This window comes from Bombus bifarius, unplaced genomic scaffold (genome assembly GCF_011952205.1).
Source record: "Bombus bifarius isolate JDL3187 unplaced genomic scaffold, Bbif_JDL3187 scf7180000007968, whole genome shotgun sequence".
NCBI lineage: Eukaryota > Metazoa > Arthropoda > Insecta > Hymenoptera > Apidae > Bombus > Bombus bifarius.
The window spans coordinates 856212-882901 of NW_022884354.1; the positions used below are offsets into that span (position 1 = coordinate 856212).

General features: G+C 33.6%; 2 protein-coding genes across 3 annotated transcripts; one reads left to right on the top strand and one right to left on the bottom strand.

Moving 5' to 3' along the window:
* Positions 1–30: 30 nt before the first annotated feature.
* Positions 31–22283, bottom strand: LOC117210550 (BCL2/adenovirus E1B 19 kDa protein-interacting protein 3). Its single transcript, XM_033453684.1, has 6 exons — positions 22095–22283; positions 13430–13595; positions 11826–11913; positions 2370–2446; positions 1837–1992; positions 31–1740 (listed from the first exon to the last, which is right to left on the bottom strand). Exons 1-6 carry the CDS (start codon positions 22135–22137, stop codon positions 1689–1691), a joined length of 582 nt encoding a protein of 193 aa, XP_033309575.1. The 5' UTR covers positions 22138–22283; the 3' UTR covers positions 31–1688.
* Positions 22284–22931: 648 nt separating this feature from the next.
* LOC117210559 (polyadenylate-binding protein-interacting protein 2) lies at positions 22932–25750 on the top strand. Of its 2 annotated transcripts, none has more exons than XM_033453695.1 (4): positions 22932–23074; positions 23611–23814; positions 23911–24099; positions 24216–25750. In XM_033453695.1, exons 2-4 carry the CDS (start codon positions 23644–23646, stop codon positions 24312–24314), a joined length of 459 nt encoding a protein of 152 aa, XP_033309586.1. In that variant the 5' UTR covers positions 22932–23074; positions 23611–23643; the 3' UTR covers positions 24315–25750. The 2 variants fall into 2 exon arrangements, with proteins under 2 accessions (XP_033309586.1, XP_033309595.1); XM_033453704.1 differs by lacking the exon at positions 22932–23074 and adding an exon at positions 23180–23316.
* The last annotated feature ends 940 nt before the right edge of the window (positions 25751–26690 follow it).

Genomic DNA, 26690 nt, shown 5'->3' on the forward strand with positions numbered 1-26690 from the left:
TGTGGGTTTTCGAAAACAATAGTTTGCATGTAGAATATATAGAATTATATTGAAAATACAAAAAACCTGCAATTCTAATTTCTACTTACATTGATTACGTATTATTCTTATAATATACAGCATCTTACACTTAATACATATGTATATATGTATATTTATATCATATTCTGTGAAAAATGTTATATCGGAAAATCGTCAACGTGATACGATTAATATCGAGTCTTTTATTTCGTAATAGTCGAATACAAATCACACATTGTGCTATTGCGCAAAGCGACTCGTATATTAACTATACGAAAAAATTGTAACTTTCTTTAACACATAAAATTATAAATTAATAATATGCTTATCTTTCAATGAAATAAAAACTCAAAACCTTCTAAAGATCTTGGAGTACGAAAGTTACAGACGAGTTCTTCGATTACAAATGAATTTATCCAATCATACAATATCACACTTTACCTTATTTTTGTATTCTTTTTTTATCATTTTTACTAATTATCATCATTTTTCAAAAATCCTTATCCATTGTTAAATATCAAATTATTTATGCCGTGTAAAATTTCCGTCAGGTATTCAAAACACACATTATACATACCTAAAATCAAAGAAATACCAATCAACAAGTGATTGTATTCAAATAATCAATTCGGCATTTAATTGGTAATGAATCGATAATTAAAAACTAAGAATATGTTGTATTATACTCTTTCCTATACACCATCTTTAGAATCTTAACTTTACAAAATCAAAAGGTATGAGAATCGGACGATAATTATTAACTTTTCTCAATTACTTAAACAACTTATCATACGTTATTAAAACTTATAAGTCGCTGCTTGCAATTTTGTAAAAAAATGAATTTCCATTAATTAAATACAACGCCTACTTTTTCTATCACATTTCACTCCGAAATAAATGGCAAAAGACACTTTTTCGAATTCATCCCAACAATAAAGGTATTCGATGTATCAACACAAAACTCAATACAGTAGGGCATTCGTAATCTAAACGGAGGTGTAACTGTTACTATGTGTACATTGTTCTCTCACTGCAAAAAGCCTCCCTGCTTTTTCTTTTGTTTCATAGATTAATTTTCTTGGATCATTTTTATACATAAAACGATAAATCTCTTCTTGCGCAAACATTCTGTATTATGTTCTTCTCTCTTTCTCTCTCTCTCTTTCAAACCTTTATTTTTTGTTCAATTAACGACTAATAATTATTATTATCGATAAATACTACCCAGGCTATACCTATAGACTATCACTGATAGAAACGCATTACAAACGGTATAAAATGGACATTCATCACCTTTTCAACAACACTAAATATATAAATCATATTATAATTTTTTTTCTTTTCTTTGTATCTTTTTCTTTTTTTTATCATTCTCTTGTTTAATTATATAATCGCATATGACTTACACTTTGCACAATAATACGGCGTTTCAATAAGTATACCGTTAAGTTTTTTTCGGACAAGGAAGAATAGAATAAAAAGTGCTAATATTAAATTGTGGTAATCGAAACAATATGTTGCGTGTTTCGTTAGGCTCAATCGACCCTTTATCTCTTGGCATTTCAGTCTTTCTAGCGGCTCCACATAAACGACAATCCATTACTCCGTTTTCTTGCAAACTCTAGCGCAGCAATCCTGACTCTTGCGCCCCTGACTGTTCTTTTCTTTCATTCAATGGTTACGCTGGACGTTATCGATCCTCGCCTGGACAACCAAACCCTGAAATAACGGTACATCGTTTTAAAAGTGTTCCATTTATCTATCCTTACTTTTAAGGAAAAGATCTAGATATATGTTTTAGAAAGTTTCTCTTACCCCAGGCCAGCTCCAACCAAGACAGAAAGAATGTTTGTGATAAAAAGAGTATAAAGGACCTCTTTTGAGAACAACCCAACCTTGCCCACTTTTGTCGTACGAATGCTATAAGATTTCTTTTTATTCACTCCCTGAGGATGCTTGAACTTCCAGTCTCTGTAGTAAAAAAAAAAAAAGAATCGATAAGCAACCTGCTGCATGATCGAATGTCCCGTGTCACTCAAGTATTAATTAACAATGTAACTTTAACAATGTAACCCGAGAATGACTCGAGTCAGCAATCAAATATAATACTACAAGCTTTACATCTTAAACATCACTATATCTAAACTATGTATTTCCTATGAAATTATTTAATTTATTAATACTTTTATTTATTATTTATTTCTTATGAAATTATTTATAACCGTATATTCTTCTTATCATACTCTTAAATGCAGGAAACCTCAAAGATAAACAGATAAATCGTTCATTCTGAATTCTTCGCTATTTCATTACACTGTCAAAGAGTCAAAAGTAGAATATTTTCTTACTTCGGTGGTGCTTGATCTGGACGCGAGCTCCATTCGTAAATCCAATCGGTGTTCTTCTCCAAAAGCTCAGCGGCTTCCTGCGCAGAGAAAAAGGAACGAACGATATTTAAAAGATTTGCTAAATCTTTTGGTCGTACGAAAAAAGAGCGTCATTATCTGGCTTCACTACGAGTTGTCCCAGTAATCCCTGGTAATCCGATTTAGAAGTGTTTAAGCAGTACAGACAAATGAATCCTCTATCGTATGATGAAATTGAAGATACTCGCGGCTTCTACGTTGACCGTCAATTGAAGCCGAGGATCAGTTTACCAAACGAGAATCTTCACACGAGCAACATAATGCCAGATGTTTAGTTTTCCACTACGCAACGTGTCTAACTCAAAAATCACCAAGATCAGACTTGTATCTGTGTATGAGAACTCGTTAACCGCTGTAAATCAATCACGCTTTCCTTGCACAAGCGGATCAAAATACTTTTGCTTCACAGTCGCAGTGAATCATTATCGCGGAAATGAAAAAGTAGATTATATTTATCGAACGATCGTTGTCAATGACCCTACGAGAAAATAAACAACAAGGGATAAACAGCGACAAGCGTTAAAGTACGGTTGCCTATTATCGATGATTTTTATTTGAAGATAAGAACCTTTTTGGGAATGACAGAAGACCTTGAGGGATCAAGTAACTATCATCTGCATACGCATATTACAGAATAGAACATTCTCAGATTCATACATTCGTATCTGTCGCCGAGAGAACCTGTTTCATAAAATACGACTTACTGCTAACAGTATGACCTAATTTTAAATTACCCGAAATACAACGTCGAAGATAATTTAGAAGACAAAAAGACCTCGAAAGAATACCAAATTGCTCGATAAATTACTAAATATAATGTTCGGTTTTTCCCAGAGTGTCGTAAATAACTTGGTAGTTGATACGATATTAAATATCAATGTAAAAAAAGGCACAAAAGTGTCGTCTTATCGTAAAACTCGGGGACTTGAATAATTTTAGCTTCAATTAAAAATGTTTATCCAAGAGTAAATAAAATTATAGAATTACTGAAACATATAAGGGGAAATAAAAGTGGAAGAAGTACTTGTCTCACGATTCACATTTCAGTGAAATACTTATACATCTCTTATCTGTGAATGACTCGAAGAATAGCCAAGGATAACTTGCCAGGCAATCAGCCAATCACGTCACGAGCGCAACTGTCGTATCGCTATATTACGATATACATATGTATACTATAATGCGTATCAAACAAGGCGTACGTCTGTTTGTAAACAATTCAGCTACTTTAAAAAGGAAAGTGATTTGCGCATTCATTCGAATGAATCATGCAATAAAGTGGATGACACTTGAATTACTATCGATATAATTATGTTGTGGCAAAATATATAATTATATATGATTCATTGTGGCAATAAGTTACGGTAATTACGCAAAAAAGTGGCCTCGCGAATTTTTATGGACTTGAAGTTTATTATTAACGATACTCTTTTCAGTAATCTTTTCGTATATCTATGTACATATGTCCCCCGCTCGTCTTTACATGACAAGTCATGTACAAATGTATATTAGGTTTCTAATGTTTGGAATAGATTTAGGTTAGGTTTAGATTAGCTTCAGTTCGAGTTAAAAACGAGTACTTTAATTCAAGACTAACGGCGATCGGATCGATGGTATATCCTAACCTAACCCATATAATACGATAATTTAAATACATATGCGACTTCTGAAATTAAGAGATGCTCATCCCATATCTACATCCATATTTGCTCGCTCAAATAAACGTCGGACAAATATTGTCACAATTTGTTCGAACATAGAGTGACTCATGAAAATATTTAGACACTTACTACACAAATTTTTTATGCATGCATGTCATATGAAATTACAAAATATTGAGACATACAGCAACGACGAAAACTAGATATTTCAATACTAGATAATAATAGATATTTTGCGTTTGTTATCCATGATCCAAACTCCAAATTATCCAAATGTTTTGCCAAGTTCGTCAACGAGTTCGCTAAGCATCGTCTATTCTATTTCTCGAAATAGTGTTTTAGGTAATGCGTAATAAATCTTGAATATGAATAAGCGCGACTCATCCTAACCAGATTTACGCTCAAAGACACTGTTTTTTGAAGACACATAGTTTTGAATTCTCGTGAACGTGCTAACAGAAAAATCTAAGAACACGTAGCATACTTCTAAATCACTTTTATTAGTGTTCTGTCCTTCTATTGGACTAATTTAGAACGCAGAATTCGTAAAATCTTCGCGTTGATCTTTTTATTGCCTCACAAAAAAAAAACACAATTTACTTCACAAGACATAAAACTATCGTGAACCGGGCCAAATTTAGTAAACGACGCAGTGACTCTATTTTAGAGATTAAAATAGAATCCAGATAGAGAAATGATTAAATACGAGGTTAACTGGCGAGTTCAACGCACTTGGAATAAACATTGCAATGTGCAAGCGAACCAAGGACTTATAACTAGGTTACGACTCACGAGGAACGACCTTAAAAGGGTCTTCGTCGGGTGATTTCATCGAGAAATAATCGCATGGCACAAGCAATCGGAACTGTTTATCTTCCCACGCATGACTTGAGCTAGATCGACGAATCGACCAATAGCTAATAATACTTCAGGGCTTCAGGACAACGATTTTGCGTAATAAAAGACTGCATGTATTTTTATAGTAGTTGTATATACTTACGATATATACGGTGACACATTAATTTGAAAATTTGGGTATATACAATGCATTGTTTCTTATTTCAATGTGTATGTGATATGTATTTTTACTAACTGTATTATATTTATCTTAACGTACAATAAAGGTAATAAAAAAAATAACAGTAGGGAAACGTTCTTCAATCCATAGAGCTTTGAAAGTGTAATAATAATGAATTTTGTTATTAAATTACATCAGGTACCTAAATATTTATGAACGATAATATACATATGAAAATAAACTGAACCAAAGTAAATTTCATTTTATTTACATCCATAAGTGGCTGGCAGCCCCCGTGCTGCTTAGACGAATATGAGCCGCTATACTCTTTGGTATTCAGGTCATTCGTAAAGAAGTGGCAACGAAAGATATTCCTGCTGAGCATCGCTTCTCCAATTTCATTCTCGCATACATAAATACTTAATCGCTAAAAATTAAGAACATGATTCAAGCGGAAAACCCCGTTTCATTGTTCCGGCATTTGTAGAATCCTCAACGTCTTACTATATCGAGTGTAAATTAATGTATTTCGATCCCCCTGCTGTAACACGTTGAATATTATGGGGGTTTTATTGGCGACTGGCATTAGACTTGTTACTGAAGCTATGAAGTAAGGGAAAACATGGCTGACCACGAGCGAATTAATCGAAATATATAAATTAAATAATAGTTTGTAATATTTTTAACGTCGCAGTAATAATGTAAACTACTATAAAACGCAAACAATTTTATTCTTTAATTTAAAAAAATTAAATTAAATTAATTTTTTCTACATTTAAATTAATCAAGTAGCCACTCGTAAAGCTTCTGATAATTTCAATCTACAATGAAGACTAACTTAACAAAAAAAAAATTCAAGCAACTGCGCATCAAACTTCGACACTACAATTGATGTACAAGTTCGAGACGGGAAAAGGATCAATACGAACGTACGATACGGTCGAAGAAAAAGCAGGCCACGCGTGCTTCGTGTCCTCTGCGGATGGCAGTTGGTTCGGCCAAATTCGAGGAATTCATTCGATATTACGCAGCAACGTTATGTCGGAACGGTTTCGGATTGGTTTACAGACAAACCACTAACCACTGACCAGCGACGTTGAAAAGCGATCTACGCTTTATCTCGGTCTTTTCTAGTTGCAATTGCCCATAAGTTTCTTCGGCGTGTCCCTTACTTCCCTTTGGCGGACGTAATAACAGGGAATTACGTCCACTGCTGGCGTGTTTCGGATTCATTCAACGAGGAAACCCCTAGCTACCGACGGCATTTCACTGTGTAGCTTTGCAGTGCTGGCTCGAGAGGGTCAATGACGAGCTACGCTTTCTGTATATAGCTCCATTATTCTATTCTGTCTCGAGACTATGCTACGTGCAATTTCAGAGTCTAATAAGAACGAGCTAGCAGTTCTTCGTTTAAATGTAACACAACAGGTAGTCATGGAAAAAAGTTCAATGTGTATTTTACAGATTAATTCCACTAACAAGTTGATTTTGGGTGGATCGCGTTAAATATTAAAATATTTACTTATCGTGAATCTTCGGATGAATGATTCAACGTCGATTCAGCTGAAAATCGCGAGAGGATTACTGTTTCCGTTTAACTTCTCCCAGCTCGTAGTCTACATCAAATGAAGCTTAAAGTGCTTATCAATCAACTCTCGACAGCAAATCACTTTGAATAATCTTCGAGTGGATATTGGCCCATAGAAAATTTAGAAAGTCGATGTTTACATCTATTGGCAACGTATATATTTGATCTTATCAGCAACGAGAACATATATCTTTGCAAGGTGTCAAAATGAACGCTGCATGTTTATCGAAATCAATTTTTTCTTTGTCGTTAAACACAAAAGATATCAGAAATAATTTGCATTGATATATATAACCGACGCGTTGTCGTGAACGTGACGGGGATCACATACGTGGCAATATTTTATGCGATCGTGCAAGATGGCATACGTGACAGTTGGCACGGTCCTTATCCCTCCTCTCCAATCGCCTTCTTATAATTGATCGCCTTTGTGCTGACTAATCTGCTGTATATCGCAATCTGGATTAATTTGTCACTGTCGATTAGAACATTGTTAAGAGGAGTAAAATCTGGCTCATCCTCGACAGCGTGAAAAAAACAGAGCGTCCTACTTTTTTTTAGATACACGATGAAAGTCGCTTTATTTCGAACGTCGAAATCAAACATCTACTTTATTACCTTTTTTTCTAATGTACATATATCGTGTCAACAGAACGTGCAAAATGGTAGTAGAATCCGAGAAACACAATCCTGAATTCGATAACTACCGTTCAACTCTCGCGACCTTAACACTAACGATGTTTTCTTCTATTTCTCCTTTTTTTTTTTTTTTTTTCTTTAGTATCGAATACCACATAGAAAACTTCTCTCGTCTAAGCTCGTCTCACACGATATTAGTTTTTTTGCCAATATTTCAAGAAAATGTTGGAGAAAGAACGTCACTGAAATAGTCGATCAACGACTTACAGAGCTTGGGAATGGTTCTCTTGAAATTAATCGTGACAACCGGGGCAATCTCTTGGGAATCAAACCGGAATCTAATTCGTCCTCGATTAAAAATTATCCTGCGAAAACCTTAGAAGTCGATGGAGAACGATCGAATATCATGCGGTGCCATCAGACTGCGGATACTTGTGCATTTGTTGGAAATTTAAATATTCAAGATCGTGCAGAATACATAACGAATGCAAGAATTATAATATTTAGAGGATGAAACCAAGAATAAATTATTTTTCAATTTCTTACGTAAAATGTCATTGAGAAGGACTACGGTTATTTAAACTAGAAAAATGAATTCTTACGGTAGATACAACTTGTTTAATTTGGCTTAAAATGATTATCATGTCTGGTTATAACTATAAAGATTTGAATTTGCATTCTCGGTTTAACCATGACGAAATTGTTGGTATTCCAACATAGCATGAGAAGAGTTATTTCGCGAAACAGGGTGACTGGATAGAAAGATGGTTTTTATTAGCAAGCGAAACGGATATACTGCTCGTGCACGATAAACGAGAGTAGAAATATAAATAAACTACGGCTGTGGAACATGCGTGGTTCAGCAGCCGGATTGGTATGTTGAAATAACACTTGCTATTTTATGTTAGGCATTAATATCTAAACAAATACTTACAATTCTGTTCCATTTTATGGAATTACATACACAGAAATTTTACACTTTTTAGAATTTCATTTTAAAAACGATTGACAGAGTTAGATAAAAATCGTACTGTTCGGAAATGTAATTTCTCTTGGAAATGACTTGCAAGTAAAACACATCGACACACCGACAAGGCACAAGTGTAACAGATTCTAGAGAAGTTTTTATCGCATGTTCTCCTTTTCGCGTCAAGTTTCCGTATTATATTTCCTGAGAATTCGCGAATGCTAACTTTCTACGCAATTATTTTGCGAACAATCGAATATATGTATATATATGGAAGCTTACTTAACGAAGTGCTAATAAGAAACTTGGGACTTTTAATCTTTCGAAGCACTTTCATTATAACATAAATCCTCTGCAACAGAATTTCAACATCGAACTTCATCCTCTAGGAATTTTTATTTTTGTCGAAAAGAGTTCAGAAATTTTACTTAATGGGCAGTTATGTAATTTAAGAGAGACAGTCAGAATTTACCTCATATGTAAGTACTATTTCTTTCCCTATGTTATATCTAAAATAAAATTAATAAAGCAACTAAAAGGATTTGAACCCAATATTTGCAACCTAACCTAACCTAATTATTATGCCTAATTATTTGAAATGAACCTAATTATTTGAAACCAATATCTTTTAACTTTGTAACAAAGTAATTTTTCCTACGTTGTTTCTAAAACGAAAATAACGTAATAATTGGAAGTATTCGTCATTTAAAATTTCTATTCGTTTATTTCGATTGCAAGTCAAATATGCTGAAACCTGTTCGACGCTACATACGATAGATCATCATTGAGCATTTCTCTAATACGTAATCGTTCGCTTATATACCTGTATTTATCGCATTCCACGGAACAGCGCGAATGCGCTCGGTTGGAATGAGCATAACGGCTGTTCGACTTAATCCAATAGAAGCGTAATGCATCGTACATCGGCTACGTATATCGAGTGTCTCTCTTCTTACTCCTCGTGTTTTTCTCGTTCGCTAACTCACCGTGAAGTGGAACCCGTTTCTCGAATGCAATACACACCGCGTGAGAGGACCGGTTTCTGCCCAAGATGAGACACGTAAGCGTAACCGTAGAGAACGCCGCCGATTCGCTCGTTCGTGATCGCGTGATCTGTCCGCGGTAACAGCGGAACACGCGCGTTACATCAATAAACACAAACTCAGGTGAACGAACTAGCACAGCAAAGCGGCATACTTCTGCGTTCTTTCTTTGGTAAAACCGTGGAACTTTTTACGCGTTTAGTTCATCGGGCTGATTCCACTTGACTTCGCTCCATATTAGAGTTTCGTGTAATATCTCATTAAATTGTTTGAACGCTTACAACAAAAATTTCAAAACAGGAAATTATGAATTACTCGATCATTTGACAATAAGAAAATTTGCATAGACGCTGAATCATTGAATAAACATATAATTACTGTTCTATCACGATACGAAAGAGTAATGGATACAAAAGCAACGCATGCATTGCAGAAGCTCGCTATTCAAACTGAAGACATAAAAAGAAATTATATAATTTAAAAATAAAAAGAAGAAATAGTTAGCACGGTGCTATAAAGTATTTCAATTTCCACAAATTTCATGAAATTATAGCATTTAGATAAAAAAGAAATAACAGCCTAAATCATATTCGATCTACGCAGCAAATAATAGCTACAAAAATGGCAGAACAGCTTTTAGAACTGATTTTTTTAGAATATTTCAAAAGCAACGATTTTTTACGTGCGTCACTCTTCCAGTTAAACTGGCGATATGCTTTCTATGCGTTCCTCGTGTCTCTCCTTTAAAAGCAAAGTAGGATCGATAACGACACGATGAAAAGTTTGCCAAGGTTCCCAACGGAGGCACATAGAAACATACGTAGTTGCGAAAGTACGAAACTATAACCGGTGCCTCGAATCCGGGTATCCTTGGGTATCTGTAAGTGGATTACGATACTAGGTGCAAAACGCTTGCCTATGATTACGAATAATGCGCAATTTGTCGAGTCTCGATTCAGCGACTCAGTATCAATCAATAGAGGTATGTTTTCTTCAATTTCCTTTCCTTCTATTATTTTTCTCGTCGCTGCGAATATCAAGGTCGTTCTTTCACCTTGATTTTATCGCTTGCCAACACGATCGTTGATAGAAATAAAACGAAGATGAACGAATCAACACGCTGAGAGATCGTGAAACTCGGCGAGGAGAACAACAGGAGACGAAAAAGACTGTCGCATCGGAGATAAGACGTACAGAGCCTGGAAAACAGAAGCTTCTGAAGATATTCTATTTTTAATGCGTTATCTAAACGGTTGAATCGAGAAACCGAGGATTCTCAAAGAAGACTCGAGAACACAGCTTAGCTTTTCAAGACCTTGTCTCTACAAAGAGAGACGGTGGAACATAAAGGAGGAGAGCTTGCGTTAAAAACACGGTCGGGCAACTGACTCATGAAAAATCCTCGCCTCTCGCGACTCGTTATCGACCTAACTCATTTTGCCCTTGTCTCGTACCGATTGTTTTTGTCATTATTCTCATCGTCGACGCCGTATTTTTCCACCATCTTACTTCACTGATAACCTCACTGATTTCCCTCCTCAAGGACGAATTAGCGAGCATACCTGTCAATTAACAATGTTTTTCCAACGAGTTGCGCGTAGTTCGAAAAATATAGCAAAGATAAGGTGTAGTTAGCTGTTCTTTCACGAGGACTCCTTACCGACGTGAATAAATAAGTCGTCGGCACACAAACCATCAATAAAAGAGCTTCGCTGCAGTTATCGTGCTGATTTGAATATAGACTTGTCTAATCGCTAGATAGAGTTTTATTGGTTTTCATATCGGGCAGATACATAGAATTTGAACGAACGAAATAATAAACATGTAAATGGCTTGAAATTGTCTATACATATTGCGTTCTATAGTTGAGAAATTCAGTGAAAAATAAATATATCTTTTTCGAAGATGAGGTAAGTTTTCTCAAAACCATCGGCTTTAGCACTTTCTCGTTAAACTCTTCAATTACGTCTCGCAGTTTCGTCGATGCGAAACAGGCTCGGTATTCACCGCACACGAAGACACCGCGGTTTTCCACGAACTCGCATAAAGCACCTCGCGTGTTCTATGACCCACAATGCACGCTAAAAGAGTCGTTGATCCGTAGACCTTATATGGAAAGTGTAGCCCCTGTTTTGTTTCGTTCGATAAAACCAGTTGCACAGGTCTCCATTTCGAAGTACATACTTCACTTAGGCATGCGCCATAGAGAAAATGGTGTAACAATTACACGATCTCTTTTACGTGACTTTTCGCTCGTGCTATATTATTCTTAAAACGATATATATTGAATATTACGTAACAAGGTTTAGATGTATAATTGGCTGTTGAATAAAGATTACTCGACTCGATTCCACGATGAATGTAGTTTGATAAATTGAACGAACGAAATACAAATACGTAAAATCCTATGTGATGGTGAACCACACAGGCACACGGTATTAGAAATCGATTATGAAACTGACCTTGTTGCAGCAGTAATTTATATAGACTCCTTTGAGCTCATCTTCGGTAGATAATTCTGTGTTCGGACTGTTCGGAGGGCTCTTTGGGCTGTAAGAAAAGATTTCACAAATTTTACACATTTTTTTATTACTTATGGAGCATTCCAAATATTGTTGCGCTCCGAGATTTTGATCGAACAGATTTCGGTTAAGAAGTTTTAACAGCAAACCAGATCCATAAATTTGCAGAATTGAATTTTTGTTTAGCCCGTGAAAAAAATTGTTTCTTTATCAGTTACGAAAAATAGATTTTCATGTGCAATAGATTAACATTTTAGAGCAGATTTCCCGTAAATGGACATATATTTTTGCTTAATTGATTAATGATTTACTAAAGTATTAAAGTAAAGTAGAGATGTTACTAAAAATTTATTTCATGATTTTTATGAAAGTTACTGAAGTAAAGATGTCGTGTATTCGCAATATTGAACGTGAAAAAATTAAATACAACAAACAGCGTTATTCAGATAGAAAATTAGAGAAATAATAAGAAACTTCTTGGCTCATTTCGACTTCGATTTTCTTATCGGTAATATAATTCGATGTACACTAATGTAAAACACTCTCGATTATACGACCTCCGCATCGTATCATGTTTTTTTTTCTATATTTCACACGGAACTACAAATGATAATAGATGAGCTTATCGAATATTTGCGACACACTTCAAATTAAACGTCGCAAATAGTAAAGATTAAGAATACAAGCAACACGCTAACATTTGAACGTATTTGAACGTATGTTTATTTCTAACAAAGATATGATTTGATTAGAAACTTCCTGATTTTATTTGTAGCGCGGCTATAAAGCGGATATAAATCCACCGCGTATTCATTCTGAGCCTAAAAATACTGTTAAATCATTTAAAAAGCCTTAACGTGGAAATTTCTAACGTCGCAGACATCAGAGAAAAATCGTACAAAAGATTTGGAAAATTCGTTTGTACGCCAGGTCAGAGTCACGATGAAAGCGCGGCTGTTTGCCTTTTCCTCTTTCAGCCTATAGTCCTTGAGACGTTCCAACGCCTACGAGCACAAAGAAACTGGCCAGAAAAAGATTTCTCCCTCGCTTTCTTCGGAACCGGCATCTGACTCATGTTTTTCTTTTTTCCTTTCTTCCTCGGCTGCATCGTACTTGTACACGAGGAACAAGATAAACCAGACTTGTTCTAATGACCCTTTTCGAGGATCCAAGCACAGGCTGTTGGGATTTGTCGTCTCAGAAAAAGAGCTTCGTAACACGATAGAGTTTCGGAGCATATTAGGAACAACACGAATTTTAGACATCTCGAGCAACGTTTCGGAGTTTTTAGATTAAATTTAATCGAATTACAAATTTGCTTGATTCCTATATCGAATGGTATTCATCAGATTAGATTAGATATTGATGGCTGGAGTGGAAAAATTTGAATAATCAATTTTCGGAAGTTGCTTTCAAACGCCTCGCGATAAATTGTAACAGAAATTTTTGCTTCAGTTCTAATTTACATTACATTGCGTCTGGCGATTATAAAATATAAATAGACAGAAATATCCGCAATCTAGTAATAAAGTAAATAATTTTACCTATCTCTCGGCGTGCCTTTACGGGAAGATGCCAAAGAATGCCTAGCGGACGAAGGCAGAGAATCCCTTTGCGCTTCCCTAAGAAGTCGCAAATATTCTTCTCCGCCACTACTGAACGGTAACGGTGTTACCCTGTCGGGCACGGGAGTCAATTCCACCCATGACTCTGTAAAAGGACAAATAAAAATCATGAAATAAATCCGTATGACAGGTATGAAAATTTTGATGGCACTTCGCTTTACCATATTATATACCAAATCGCTTTACCAAATGAGCTAGAATTATTTTTGAAAAACGATACCAAATTGCATAAAAATAAAAATGATAGAAAGACAACGAGTTGAATTTCAAATATTCCCGATTAATCTTAAATTAAATAAAAAGATCTCTTTTCCATTTGAAATATTGAGTTTGTTTCATATATTTTTGCCGGTAAAGCATTCTTGCCTACTAAACATACGAACAGTCGTGCCTCTATATCGATCTTTAAAGACGATATTTCCTTGTTGCGTAGTTATTTGTTGACATAATAACGTTCGTTTGCACGATACACGATACATTCGTTGAAACAGTATCAAAGTCTGAAAACAGGATACTTAGCGTTGAATCGTATGTTTCTATAGAAACCCGCACGCTAACAGTAAAAACAAAGGAAACAGGATTTCCTGGTAAAAGTGGAAACAAGTCTAACATATCCTAGTTGATACAGTGTTTATAGAAACGTAAAACGCGATGAAGCGATAATATTTGTCGAAGAATCATCGACTCGATTACCAAGGAGGTTGACGGCCAAGGTTCGTTAGCTTTGACGTTCCCTACGTATACGCATGTATATACATATATAGAGCGTTTTGCGTCATTACAGAACACGATACATGAATGACTTAACACAGTCATAATACAAAATTTATCTTGTATTTCCGGAGAAAAACGTGGAATTTATTATCAATTATTCTGGATATCGGCGAGTCTTTGATATCTTCCGGGTGCAATTTCTTTGTTTGCAAATCTAACAGTGATTCCGTGATAGAAAGCCACGGACAAGTTCTAGGATCGTGTGTGGACTATCGTTCGAAAGTATTTAGATGCTCGTTTCTCTTCGACAGGATATGTGCGTAATTTAACTTTTACTCATTGGACCATTAAAGACCATGACGATACCAAAACTGGATAATTTGATTTTGGAATCTTTTTATTTAACTTAATTTTATTACCAATTTCTATTACGAAGAACATTTTACGAGTAATAACGTAGATGTGCACCTACTCCAGCGAACGTGACTGAACGCAAATAAACGATGAAATATATTTTTAAAACGCAAAATATTTTTAAACGCATGGAAAGACTGCACGTTATCTTTCTCTCGCTTTTGAAGTTGGCAATGTTAGACTTTTCCTTCGCGTTTGCAATTTTAACACTTTAACTTATCTTCGACACAAATTCTGCAATCAAAATTGTATTTATTAAATACCTTCGTAACGAACATAGGATAAGAATCGTAGAATTCGAAAGTTCAAGCACGGTAATTAAACGAACGACAAAACAGAAGCTTATCGATATAATCATGATAGTCGCGTTTCATTAGAATGCTATTAACATTTCAAAATGTTTTATATAACTAAATATGCAGATAAAGATTTTCTATGCTAAGTGGCTGGACACTTTCGTGAGTCATTAGAAATACATTTCCTCTTCCACGTTTCCCATTTAGTTTCTACGCGATTAGCTGACAATGTTACGTGCACGATGGAATAAAGAAATATTCTCGTGTGGTCTGTACATTTTCCAATTAGTGAATCATCATCACTCCTTTGCTCCTTATCTATGACTCAAATAAGAAAATAAGAAATAAAAACGGGAATTATATTTACACATGAATTATATATAAACGTCGATACGATATGCAGCGTTCCAATTCTTAGACAATGCAATTTCGAGACGCTTCTATGTATTCAAAGAAAATTATCGAATCGCGATATTCGATACAAGATAAAAGTTTCTTGATCCGAGAATCGCAATTTTCACAAAAGTGAAATCTACGTTCGATCGTTTGATAGATTTCGTAACGCCAAGCGTCTCTGTCCTATTTTTTCATTCATCTTCTTTTTCAAACATACAGCGATAAACGAGAATACGTATTGGGTTGGCAACTAAGTGATTGCGGATTTTGTCAATACCACCAAATTTTGTCATTTTGTCCGCAATTACTTAGTTGCCAACCTAATATTAACGCGTCGAATTTAGTAAGTCGATATTTGGCCAACATTTTTGTTCTTCGCTATGCATCCGCTTTAAAACCGCTTAACGGGTCGTCTATTTGAATTTCAAGGAACAGTGAATTCTCCTCAGCATCCGCATTTCCGCATGCGCCAATTAAGCGAATTACAGGAACGCCTCTTGAATAACGCAACCGCTTCACGTAATGGTAGACAATTACAGTGAAATACCGATTCAATTGATTGTCGAAATAAATCATATATTGAACGATTTTCATATAGGTATAACTGATGTTTCGTTGAAATTACCAAGGAAATTGCTGAAATTTAGCAAAGTTGCACGATATAGAGTATTCTAAGTCATTATCTCCAATGAAATATAACGCATTGCAAATCTTGTGTGAAAACAAGAGAAATTCTATACGCTTTAAATTACAACATTGCTCTATGTGAACCAGAATTCACAATAACGAGGAACCTCTTATTTCTACTAAATTATGCTTCTACATAACATAAAAAAAAGGCTTTCAATAAATTATTATTACACTATGAACGTTCTAAAAATGAATAGCAAAGATAGTAGAATAGTAGAATCTTATGTTCTCTATCATATGGCGTAAAACTTTCATGCAATTAGTTATAAATCGGAAATTAGAAAGGAGAAACTGAACGTTCATTTGCATTGTATTAATGAACTCTTAAAACTCAAATATCTGTTAAATCAATACGAGAAGTAAAAATATAAATCATACAGCAAAATCTTGCTCATCCGTTCTCATTTGTTCGTCTTACCTGAATGTGGGTTTGCTATAGAAAAACCATCCACAAAATTTAATTTTTCAATCAACGTGTAAATCAAAACGACAGTAAATGGGCTCAGATTTTTAAACAGCTGATTTAATTGTCAGGTTAAAAAAGTGCGACAAGCTGGCGGTCATCGAATGACATCATTTACTACTCTGTTTTGTTAACTTTGCGCCAGGCGTGTGTGGTAACGCGATAAGTCGTGGCATACATAAACGCGTACAAGTATAAACCCAGTGTAAGCATAATCCGTTTTATCATCAATGTCAAATATGCATAACGATAACTTTGTGTACAACGAAAGCTTTTGCATTCGGTATATACACCAAATTTAACCGACGATGGCTTCTCTTATCGTCTTTTATTCCGCAACGTTCACACGTTCTCGTTCGCTTGAAACGTCAATACGATTGTAATTAATTGGAATTAAATTTTTATGTGTAAACAGAGAGAAAGAGAGAGGGGGGGAGGGAGGAAATGACGATTAAACCGTGTTATAAGAATAAGGTGGATTTGGAAGAAATAAAGAACTGTCGTTATGTATATACTCGTGATCTGGTCCGAATAAATATGAGCAGATTGTGGCAGCTGGTCGAGTTATCGAACTACATTAGACACCAGATTCGAGCGAAATATGGCAAGTTGAGTGGACTACGAGCAAAAAAGAAGAAAAAATTGGATAAGAAGCGTCGCTCGGCTGTCGCAGAATATGATTAACTTATTTTTTTCAACCTCTGATACTGCAATTCAGTTACCAATGCGATTGAGAACGATCGATAGCTTCATCAAGAATTTCTACCACACTGAACGTGATTAAAGGGACTGCTGCGATAAGAAGACAACTTTGTTTCTCACAAATTTAGGTGAGAAGTGGGGACCAACAAGAACCAATTCAAAATCAAACTACATTTTAACGCATTACAAATTCATAGTCAAGTAATATTAGAGATAAACTTCTGCACTTTTGAATATCAAATCTACATCTTTCTTTTTCTTTCAATAAATACATTTAAATATTGTAGCCAACTGCTTATTACCGCAAACGCTTCAATTGAGAACCATCGATAGTTTCATGCAGAACTTTTGGAAAACTTTGGAAAGCTTCCCTTTAAGGGACAAGTATCAGATATAGAAACAGCAACGAAGGCGGTGAAACGATCAAATTCGTTTTACAAGACGTATCATAAAGGAGCTCCTCTGTTTAATCGAAATAAATAAGCACGTGCAAAGCAAGGTCACACGTGTTGACTTAGCGAATGCATCGCGATGATTTTACAGAATGTACCGCGCAAAAAAGAATAACGTGGTTCTGCTCCGCCTCTCTTCTCGATATTTTCCTGCGCAAATACATTCACTTACGAAGAATATTAATAGTAATCATAATACGTGATAAAACATGTAAATCATCTGACTATGTTACAATAACTCTGAATAACTTTTTCTAGAAACGTTCGAATAACGTAATCGTTGGACAAAACTCTAAAAAAAAAATTCTCAATATGGTTATATAATCCTTCGTATCTACGTTTTCAGACATCTGGTAATTTCAATGCGTTTATTACCCTGTATCTTTTGCTGTTTGATAATTTTGATATCGGAAAGGAATGAAATTTCTGCAATTTCATGTACCAAAAATGGTTGAAAAATGCAGCAACGAGCGTGTTTGTATTGTATTGTATTACGAAAGGTTTTATTTCTATTGTATTTTATATATTTATATACATAAAACTTAAAGATATATTTCTTGTAAATCCGACAAATTGCTTTATAAAAAATTTCATTTCTATAATATAATAATATTTAAATTTATTTAATTTAATTTAAAAATACATTTGTTGTAAATTTCACAATAGTTTAAAGTATCATAAATATAAAAAGCCTTTCAAATTTGTATCTCGGGGAATAATTACAAATTGAATTAAACAGAATCGAGTGTAAGGTCTTTCCCTATCTGTATGCTCGCTATTGTATAGTAACGATGGCAAAAGATGCATGAATGACCGAAAGAAGACGCCTGTTAACGTACTCCGAGCGACCAATTTACAAAACACTCGGATATTTTTTGTCAACAAACGTCGACGATAAGGTTTACAAGCTGCTGCTTGAAGTTAAAGCACGATAAGCAAATGCAACTCTTTGACGTAGTCGTTTACTTATACATTCGATTATCGACTTTATACCCCGACGTTTTATTCTTAAGCTCTATACATTCACGTCATAAAACAATCAGTCATGCTATTTTCTTCAAATAATGTTAAAAAAATAAAGATAAGATAATTAGGTGAGATAGTGAATTAATTCTTTTCCGGATGGATCTGCACGGGCAGCCGCATTAGTCATCAAATGGTGCGCGCGCAGCTTAATGTTTGTTAGCGCGCAACCCACTCGACGCGGTAATATTCAACTTGAGAAATATCGTTTAAAAAGGCTCATTCGATTCTGGGACGACTGGTGTTTAATATCGTTCTTCGACTTCCGTAAGACGAGTGAACGTTTAATTAAGAGTAGCTGATGGCTTCCGACTTGTGCCTTATCTGCCTACTCACTCTACCAACTTAATTTGTTTCTCCCTATTAGATTGAGACAATGGTAAAGAACTAATATAGAAATAGAAATATATAAAGAATGACAATTTTGATTTGTTATTTAATCTGATATCATTATTGAAATTAAAAAATGCATTTTTTGTATATCGAGGTATAAAATTGTTGTTCGCATCGTGTACATAGCTATAATAAAGCAATGCAAGGATTAACATTGAACACTAATGACAAAGCCGCGACATGAACCTTTCAAAATGACGGGTTTCAGTTTCTCTTTCTTTGTCCATGGACATTTGATACTTTTGTCAAATTAATATCAAATTTCACTGAAATTAAAGTTATATGTAATATTTATTGTGTAATATAACAAAATAAATAAATAAACAAATGTATATATATACACAATAAGATACTCATTTAAGTTTTAAGCTCTGTAATTAAGAGGGTTTCCATGAATATTCCATATTCCAATATTTCATGACAGCTCTCCCTTTAACGTCTGGTGAATTCGTATTAAAAGTAAAGACTGTTATTCTAGTAAGAAAATCACAGAATAAAATCGACTAGTATAGAGTGAATTAATATGTCGACAACGTGTCAATTTATATGAAACATAAACGACAAAAGGGTTCCGATAGTAACCAGACGAACGCACGAAAATGGCCAGGAAGCGTCACGTGCCACGAAATCACGGCGGGTAGGTGGCCTTAATGAATTGAATTAAAGTCCACCAACGAGCGTTATGGTTAAAAATAGAAGCGAACGTGACCCCCTTTCATCGGTCCGTCATTTTAATCAAACGTCCAAAGTCAAACGACGCTACATACGAACAGACCCTTAGTTTCGACTACAAATCTCCTTCAGGCTGTGTTCGAAAGAAAACTTGATGCACGGGGTGCAATAATGCTTATTATTTTCACAATTAACAATGAACGTTTATATATGGATGAATAAAAGATCCATTTGTAAGCACGTTTATTCGTGAATGAATAAATTTGCATTAGATTGTCTTAAATACTCTTTTGTTGAATTATTGTTCGACTCTAAATTTCACATAAAGTGATATCTATTAGATTTACAGATATCTGTTAGAATAATATTTTTCATAGTAATCTAAAACGAAATTTAATTCGATAGTAAAAAAAATAAAAAAAATTCCACAATAACGTTAAAAAAGCGTAAGAATCATATTTCTAACAATGTACGAGTTAAAATAAGAGACAAACTAATCGACGGATGTTCTACCTAAACGATCCTATCTGACAGCCCTACCTAGGACCTTCAGTCACGCTCACCACTGTAGGGACAATGCGCTCGTGAGCTGAGTCGCGTTCCAGAACGTTACTGTTAATGTTAGGTTAGCTTTTAACGCAGGTCAACCTTCTTCAAGGAAAGTGGCATCGAACGGCTGACGTCACTTAGCTGCGTTCCTGAGGAATATCACGTAACTAAAACATCAAGTCTGAAGCCATTCGATGTTCTTGGAAAAGACTGTTTTATTAGGATGCGATAATCACTAACGGGATACCGTATCGGCCGTTCGGTTTGTGTCTAATCGTCCCATGAACTCTTTTAACTTACATGCGCTATATTTGTCTCAACTATTCCTATTTCTTTTCAATTATACACAAAGATACCTGTTGAGCGTACGAATGTGCAACGGGGAAAAAGAGGTTACGTCACGATAATAAGTTGACGACGCTTTCCTAACATCGATCACATTCACGTTTCTTTAATTATATGAAAGCAACCTGTTTGGATTTATAATATATGGACGACCCTGAATAGGAAGAAAATACGTAGTCAAGAGATGTTCTTGAACTTAACCGCCTGTCATATTCGTTTGAATCTTTTTGAACTGATTTAAACGACTCGACCGTTTTATAGATCACTGACCCAATTGTTTGCCACGCGATTCGACGTTGGAGAATTACCAAGGAGACTCACTTTTTAAGCGGAGCTGATGGAAACGCGATTTTGAATTTTACACCGTGTTAGAATAGTCATAATTTTTCTAACTTAAACCAAAATTCTTAACGACTTCTAATTTGTTACAAAATTGTTTGATATAATTAAATTGTTATAATTTATTGCTAAAAAAAATTGATTTATTATATCTTCTGAAAGTAAGTTTAAAATATGGCCAAATCGAGTTCAAAAGCTTCACAAGCGTCGGTGAAACATAAATATGTTTCTTGATGCGTTCTTTCCCCTTTGTGCTTCCCCCTTATACCACAAAGTGAGCAACCAACCAGATGTTACAAAGCGATTCATTTTCCAAGGACTTTCAATGGATGTCCACCGAAGAATAGAATTTACATATGTGGCTTTTTCTTACGAACGAAATTTCACCTTAAACCATTTGAATTGAAAATCGATCGCCCCAATTTTATTGAAGATTAGAATAAAATTGTGTACACATACAAAGCAAATAAAATTGATCAGAAGTTATCTTTCTTTATTATGAAAACATAAACAAACCTCACAAATGTCAAATTTGTATCGTTTAACGCATTGGAGTCCAATAATTTGTTAAGAGTCAGTTAAGCTAAGAGGCACAATTGTTCTGTCTGTCCCATATCCTTAGTTATGTAGGTACAAGTACTTATACCATAATATAACATCAGTTAATGTCTTAACTATGTATAATTTTTTAAACAAAATAAAAATAAAATTACAGATGACGAAATTGTTACATACGATCATAAAAAACAATAGTTACGATCATAAAAAAACAATAGCATATGATAAATAAATGCAAATAATTGACTCGCGTGAAATTTTTAGGCACGAATAATGCTCTGTAATAAAACACCGGCACGACCAGTTTAAAGTCAAATAGATGATGGCGCCAAAATCTTTGAAATTTACATTATTTTATATTGATAATAATGCAATAATACGCTCGCGTTCATTTTAAAGGAAACGGCTATTGTTATAGAAAATATCTGAGGTAAGGTATCCTTGCAAAGAAAAATATGCCTACAGCGTAAAAGGAAGGAAGATCGCATTTGTTTATGCGTCAGCCGCGGCATGCGAAATGGCCGCAACGTTCGATAGACAGCTGCTTGCGTCGTTCGAAGAAACGAATATTTACTTACCGCCCAGGATCTCGTCTGAGGTGAATTTTCCTGTGGACGACATTGGGATCCACACATTAACTCACTTAGAATACGATTGAAACAAACACGAGTGGTCGACCAACACTTTCGCGAGGAACACGTTAACGAAGGACGACGCACTCACAACGAATCACCGTGATAGAATGCTCGATGAGACGCGCGATTGTGCTTTGTTTTGATGGAACATCAACACACGTACGTCAACCAAGCCGACCAATCGCGCGATGTGCGGCTTCAATGTAAATACAACTATGTGAGTCAAAGCAACCACTACGTGACTCATTACACATTCTTACCACTTGGTTTGCTGCTGAAACTCTGAACAAATATCTCAAAAATCTGAAACAAAAATTAACCAAGTTATTTGTTTTAAAATTTGAATTTAAAAAACATTGAATTTAGCTATGTAGGATTCATAGTACGCATTTCCTCCTATAATGGAAAATTTAAATTTTTATAATCTTTCTATTTACGCATTCACTAAAGGTTACATATATTATATGGTAGCATAGCTTACTTTTTCTCATAGGATACAATACAAACATATGCCAACAAAAAATAACAAATGAATTGTAGAATAAAATTTATCCGATTGATGTTTTATTTGTTGATGAAATAAAATTATTCTCTTATATCTAGTCTGTCTGCTAGAAATTTATTATAAAATCATAATAAATCATCTAAATTACCTAAAATGTAAGAACATAGATTAGTAAAAGGTTTAAGATCTGATTAAGTATATTTAATCATTATAACATTTAGATCAGACTAGATTATGAAAATTATATATATTTATCAAGTTTTGGAGCACAAAGCACATTGCTCCTTTTATATGTGGTGGCAGCACCATCCCAGTTTTACTTCAAGGGTTAATTTGTGTTGCACGACACGTATTTTATCCATGAACTGCGTAAATCGTATTTTCTATCACAAATTGTTCGAAACTACACCATTAAAAGGTATATCTATACTTTACATTTGTGAAATTATCATCTCTTCCTGTAATAACAACGGATAGGCGGTATAATTATGAATAAAGATTAATAAATATTGCTTTGTCGATACTAAAAGTAGACAGTTAAAAATGGTCGCCTTGTAACAGATCTGTCAAGCAATATTTTACCATATCCGATCGTTACGATGCAGTAAATACTATAACTCTAAATTTTTAGTTGTCAGCGTGTTCGACGATAAATTTAAAGTAAATGCAAGAGCTAACTAGTTTCTATGATATAAAATGTAATTTCGTAGTTGATGCTGCCATATGCGTAAACGAAGCTATTGTATATTTATTTCGTTCACAAGCTTCGTTCATGTAACAGAATTTTATAATTCTTAAATATTGCGCTAATGCTAATAATAGCTAATAAAATTACCTAAATAACTTCATTATTAAAAACTAATATGTAAGAATTATTTATGAAAAGATGTAAATATAACTATATAGATATGAAATCTTCATAAAAAATTAAAAAGTAAATAGATATTTTTATAGATTATTCACTGTATTGCTAAACACATATCTGGAATGAAAATGAAGATTCCAAACAATCGTTCGGGGAACGATTATGGAAATGAAACAGGGATTATTTCCTATATGGATAATAGTTTTGAATCTGAAATCGATGTACAAGGAACGGAAGAGAGCGATTTTTCTGAATACCTTTGGATGGAAAATGAGGAAGAATTTGATAAAGAGGTTTTGTAACTATTGTTTCAATAATGATTGAAGTATTCAAACATGAAACTCTTTTTTATAAGATTTTGATAACATGATAGTAATTAAAAATCATAGGTGATCCAACAATTAATGGAAGAGGAGTTGACAGAGGAATGTTTAAAAGCAATGTGGGAAGATGAAAGACAACATGAACGAAATACAAATTCTATTGCTTGGTCCACTGCTACTAGCATGCCTGAGAATGGTGCAGAACTTTGTCAGCAACTTAACAATCTAAAAATGCATGATGACCTTGCTAAGCAGGTATATCTCAATTTATCTTTCAATAGAAATTTAATTACATACGAATACTGTATAGATAAAGAATATCATACTATATTTTATATATACAGAATTTCATACAGGTAATTTGTTTTCAGAGTACATTGAATCCAAATGCAGCTGAATTTGTTCCAGCATTCAAATCAGCAGTAACATCTGTAAGTACACCACCAGAAGTTACTGCAGAATCATCATAGAAGCCATATATTCATTTGTTTAACTGAATAAAACATAGGCTATATATATGGCTAATGTTTACCAACTTCAGTAACACAGTTGTATTAACTGAATTGCATTAAAAGTTAAATGACTGTCCCTACACGTACAAAGGTATAATGATCATCAAAGCAGATAATACATAATGCTGTTATATGATATTTACGAGTAATGAAGTCAGTTGCATAACCATAAAATTGAAAAATATATATTCAAATTTTTATAGTCGTGAGATATTGCATAATATTATAAACATTTAATTTTACATATATATTTTTCGGCCATATACTGAACAACGTGACATGCCAAAATCACTTGTTATGAAAATTTCCAATTTATTGTTTTTATTTTTAACTGAAGAAAAATATATTCAAATGTGGTCTATATAATTTATACATTTGGTTGGAAGAAAAGAATACATATACAAAGTTTCATAAGTTATATGTATACACATTCAACAATGAATTGTTGCATTCAAGTGAACACTACTTTTTTTTTAATACTTTCAGAATACTCCTTTTATTCTGATCTGAGAGTTTTTATATACTATAGTATGCGTTTCTGAATGAAACACTTTTCTAAGAGTTCCTTTTGTAACACTTATTTTATACTGGTATACATCTTCTGTAATCATTAACATGAATTAAGAATATATACTGAAGTCGTTAAGACTGATGTAAGTAAAATGTTGCATTAAAAATTGTATTGCATCCAATACATATTTCGTTGATAAAACAATACTTAACGCATCTAATTATACGAGAACAGTTTTAATCTTTATTTTTATTGTCAATTCTTTTATTTAAAAATACCTATGTCATAATTCTCGTCCTCTATCAGCATATGTCTTGAAAGACTTGAAGATCTCAAGTGAAAGTCTTACACGGGCTGTGAAGGACAGTTTTTCTGACTCTCTTTTATAATGTTGAGAGTCAATGTATTACTTACTTTAATTAAGTAATAAAATTTCTATAAAATATAATATTTTGAAATTGATTAGGATATGTATATGAAATGTAATATTATTGAAAAATACTATAAGTGGTGATTGTATTTTCAATTGTTAACCAAAATTCAGCTGATACAAATGGTACAAGTATAAATTTTTCAACCCTTTTCATTACCGTGTTATCTGTTTACATTTTGTGAACCACCTTATAAATTCTATAATAATGAAACTTTTAAGGAATAAAATTATATTTTAATAATGTTAATTATACACGCCACTTATATGTGCTCTTTGGATACACGTATTTATGTACAAATTCTATTAATATTTTTTGCATTGTGATAGATACATACCGTCAGGATTTTATAAGATTGCATGAACTAAATTTGTATTACTTTAGTCACAACATACTTTACTATAAATGCAGCAACTGTGATTATGAAGCAAATTAAATAGATTTATCATATAGATTGTTCACAGTTAAAGAACCTTGCATCGATTTCATGATGTTTCACATTATTCTGCTTTTAATTCTTTTTCTATGTGTCTCTCCTACTTATGGATCCTCATAAAAAAATAAAAGTAAAAAAAATAGAAGAAAAACAAAATAACATATTTAGTTAAAAGTAGAGTGAAGAAACAGATATTTATAGATTTATTTAAAAGATTCAAATTTAGTGGTGCATTAATCATATGAAACAGCAATTTCTTTTAACTTTTAAATTTATTTTAGTATGAAAAGAGACTGTTTTCTAGATTTAAGCTTACTTCTTTAACAGGATCTGATGTATATTTAATTCTTTACCAATTTGTTAAATAATATCGGTAAAATATATCAATTAAAAGCACCTATTTAGTTTATATAATTTTACTTTCTGCGATAAAATTTAAAAAAAGAATGTAAGTATGAAACATTACTAATAGTCATATAAATATATATCTTGTAGTCATTAAATATGTGTCAATTCAAATGACATGCAATGTTTATATCAATCATATTATTAACATTTTTAGTAGCATGTCATGTATATCAATAAAAGCTGTATTTTATCAGTAGAAAAATATAACAAAATTCATCTGGTTATGCTATATAACTATATAAACACCATATAATGTATTACTGCATAATACTTCATGTTTTCCAACACTTAAATTATCTCAAATTTAAATAATGTCTGAAAATAAATATCACGTTTTTTATGAGTTATTTCAATAGTACCTGTATTTATTTGGTGTTTCATTATATTCATACTAATAATAATAAGATAATTTAAATTTTAAGAAGTGAGCGATTATAACCGTTTCATATTATGTACGATGAAAAATACTTTAAAAGTCATGAAAAAAAATTATTATTCAGTAGTACTCATAACTTAAATCTAGATCAACAAGCACAAATACTATTTTG

Coding starts and splice junctions, on each gene's coding strand:
- LOC117210550 (XM_033453684.1), bottom strand. CDS start 22,137: ATGTCGTCCACAGGAAAATTCACCTCAGACGAGATCCTGGGCG. Junction 11,914..13,429: donor AAAGGCACGCCGAGAGATAG/GTAAAATTATTT, acceptor CTTTTCTTACAG/CCCAAAGAGCCCTCCGAACA. Junction 2,447..11,825: donor TAAATTACTGCTGCAACAAG/GTCAGTTTCATA, acceptor TTCTCTGCGCAG/GAAGCCGCTGAGCTTTTGGA.
- LOC117210559 (XM_033453695.1), top strand. CDS start 23,644: ATGAAAATGAAGATTCCAAACAATCGTTCGGGGAACGATTATGGAAAT. Junction 23,815..23,910: donor AGGAAGAATTTGATAAAGAG/GTTTTGTAACTA, acceptor TAAAAATCATAG/GTGATCCAACAATTAATGGA. Junction 24,100..24,215: donor ATGATGACCTTGCTAAGCAG/GTATATCTCAAT, acceptor ATTTGTTTTCAG/AGTACATTGAATCCAAATGC.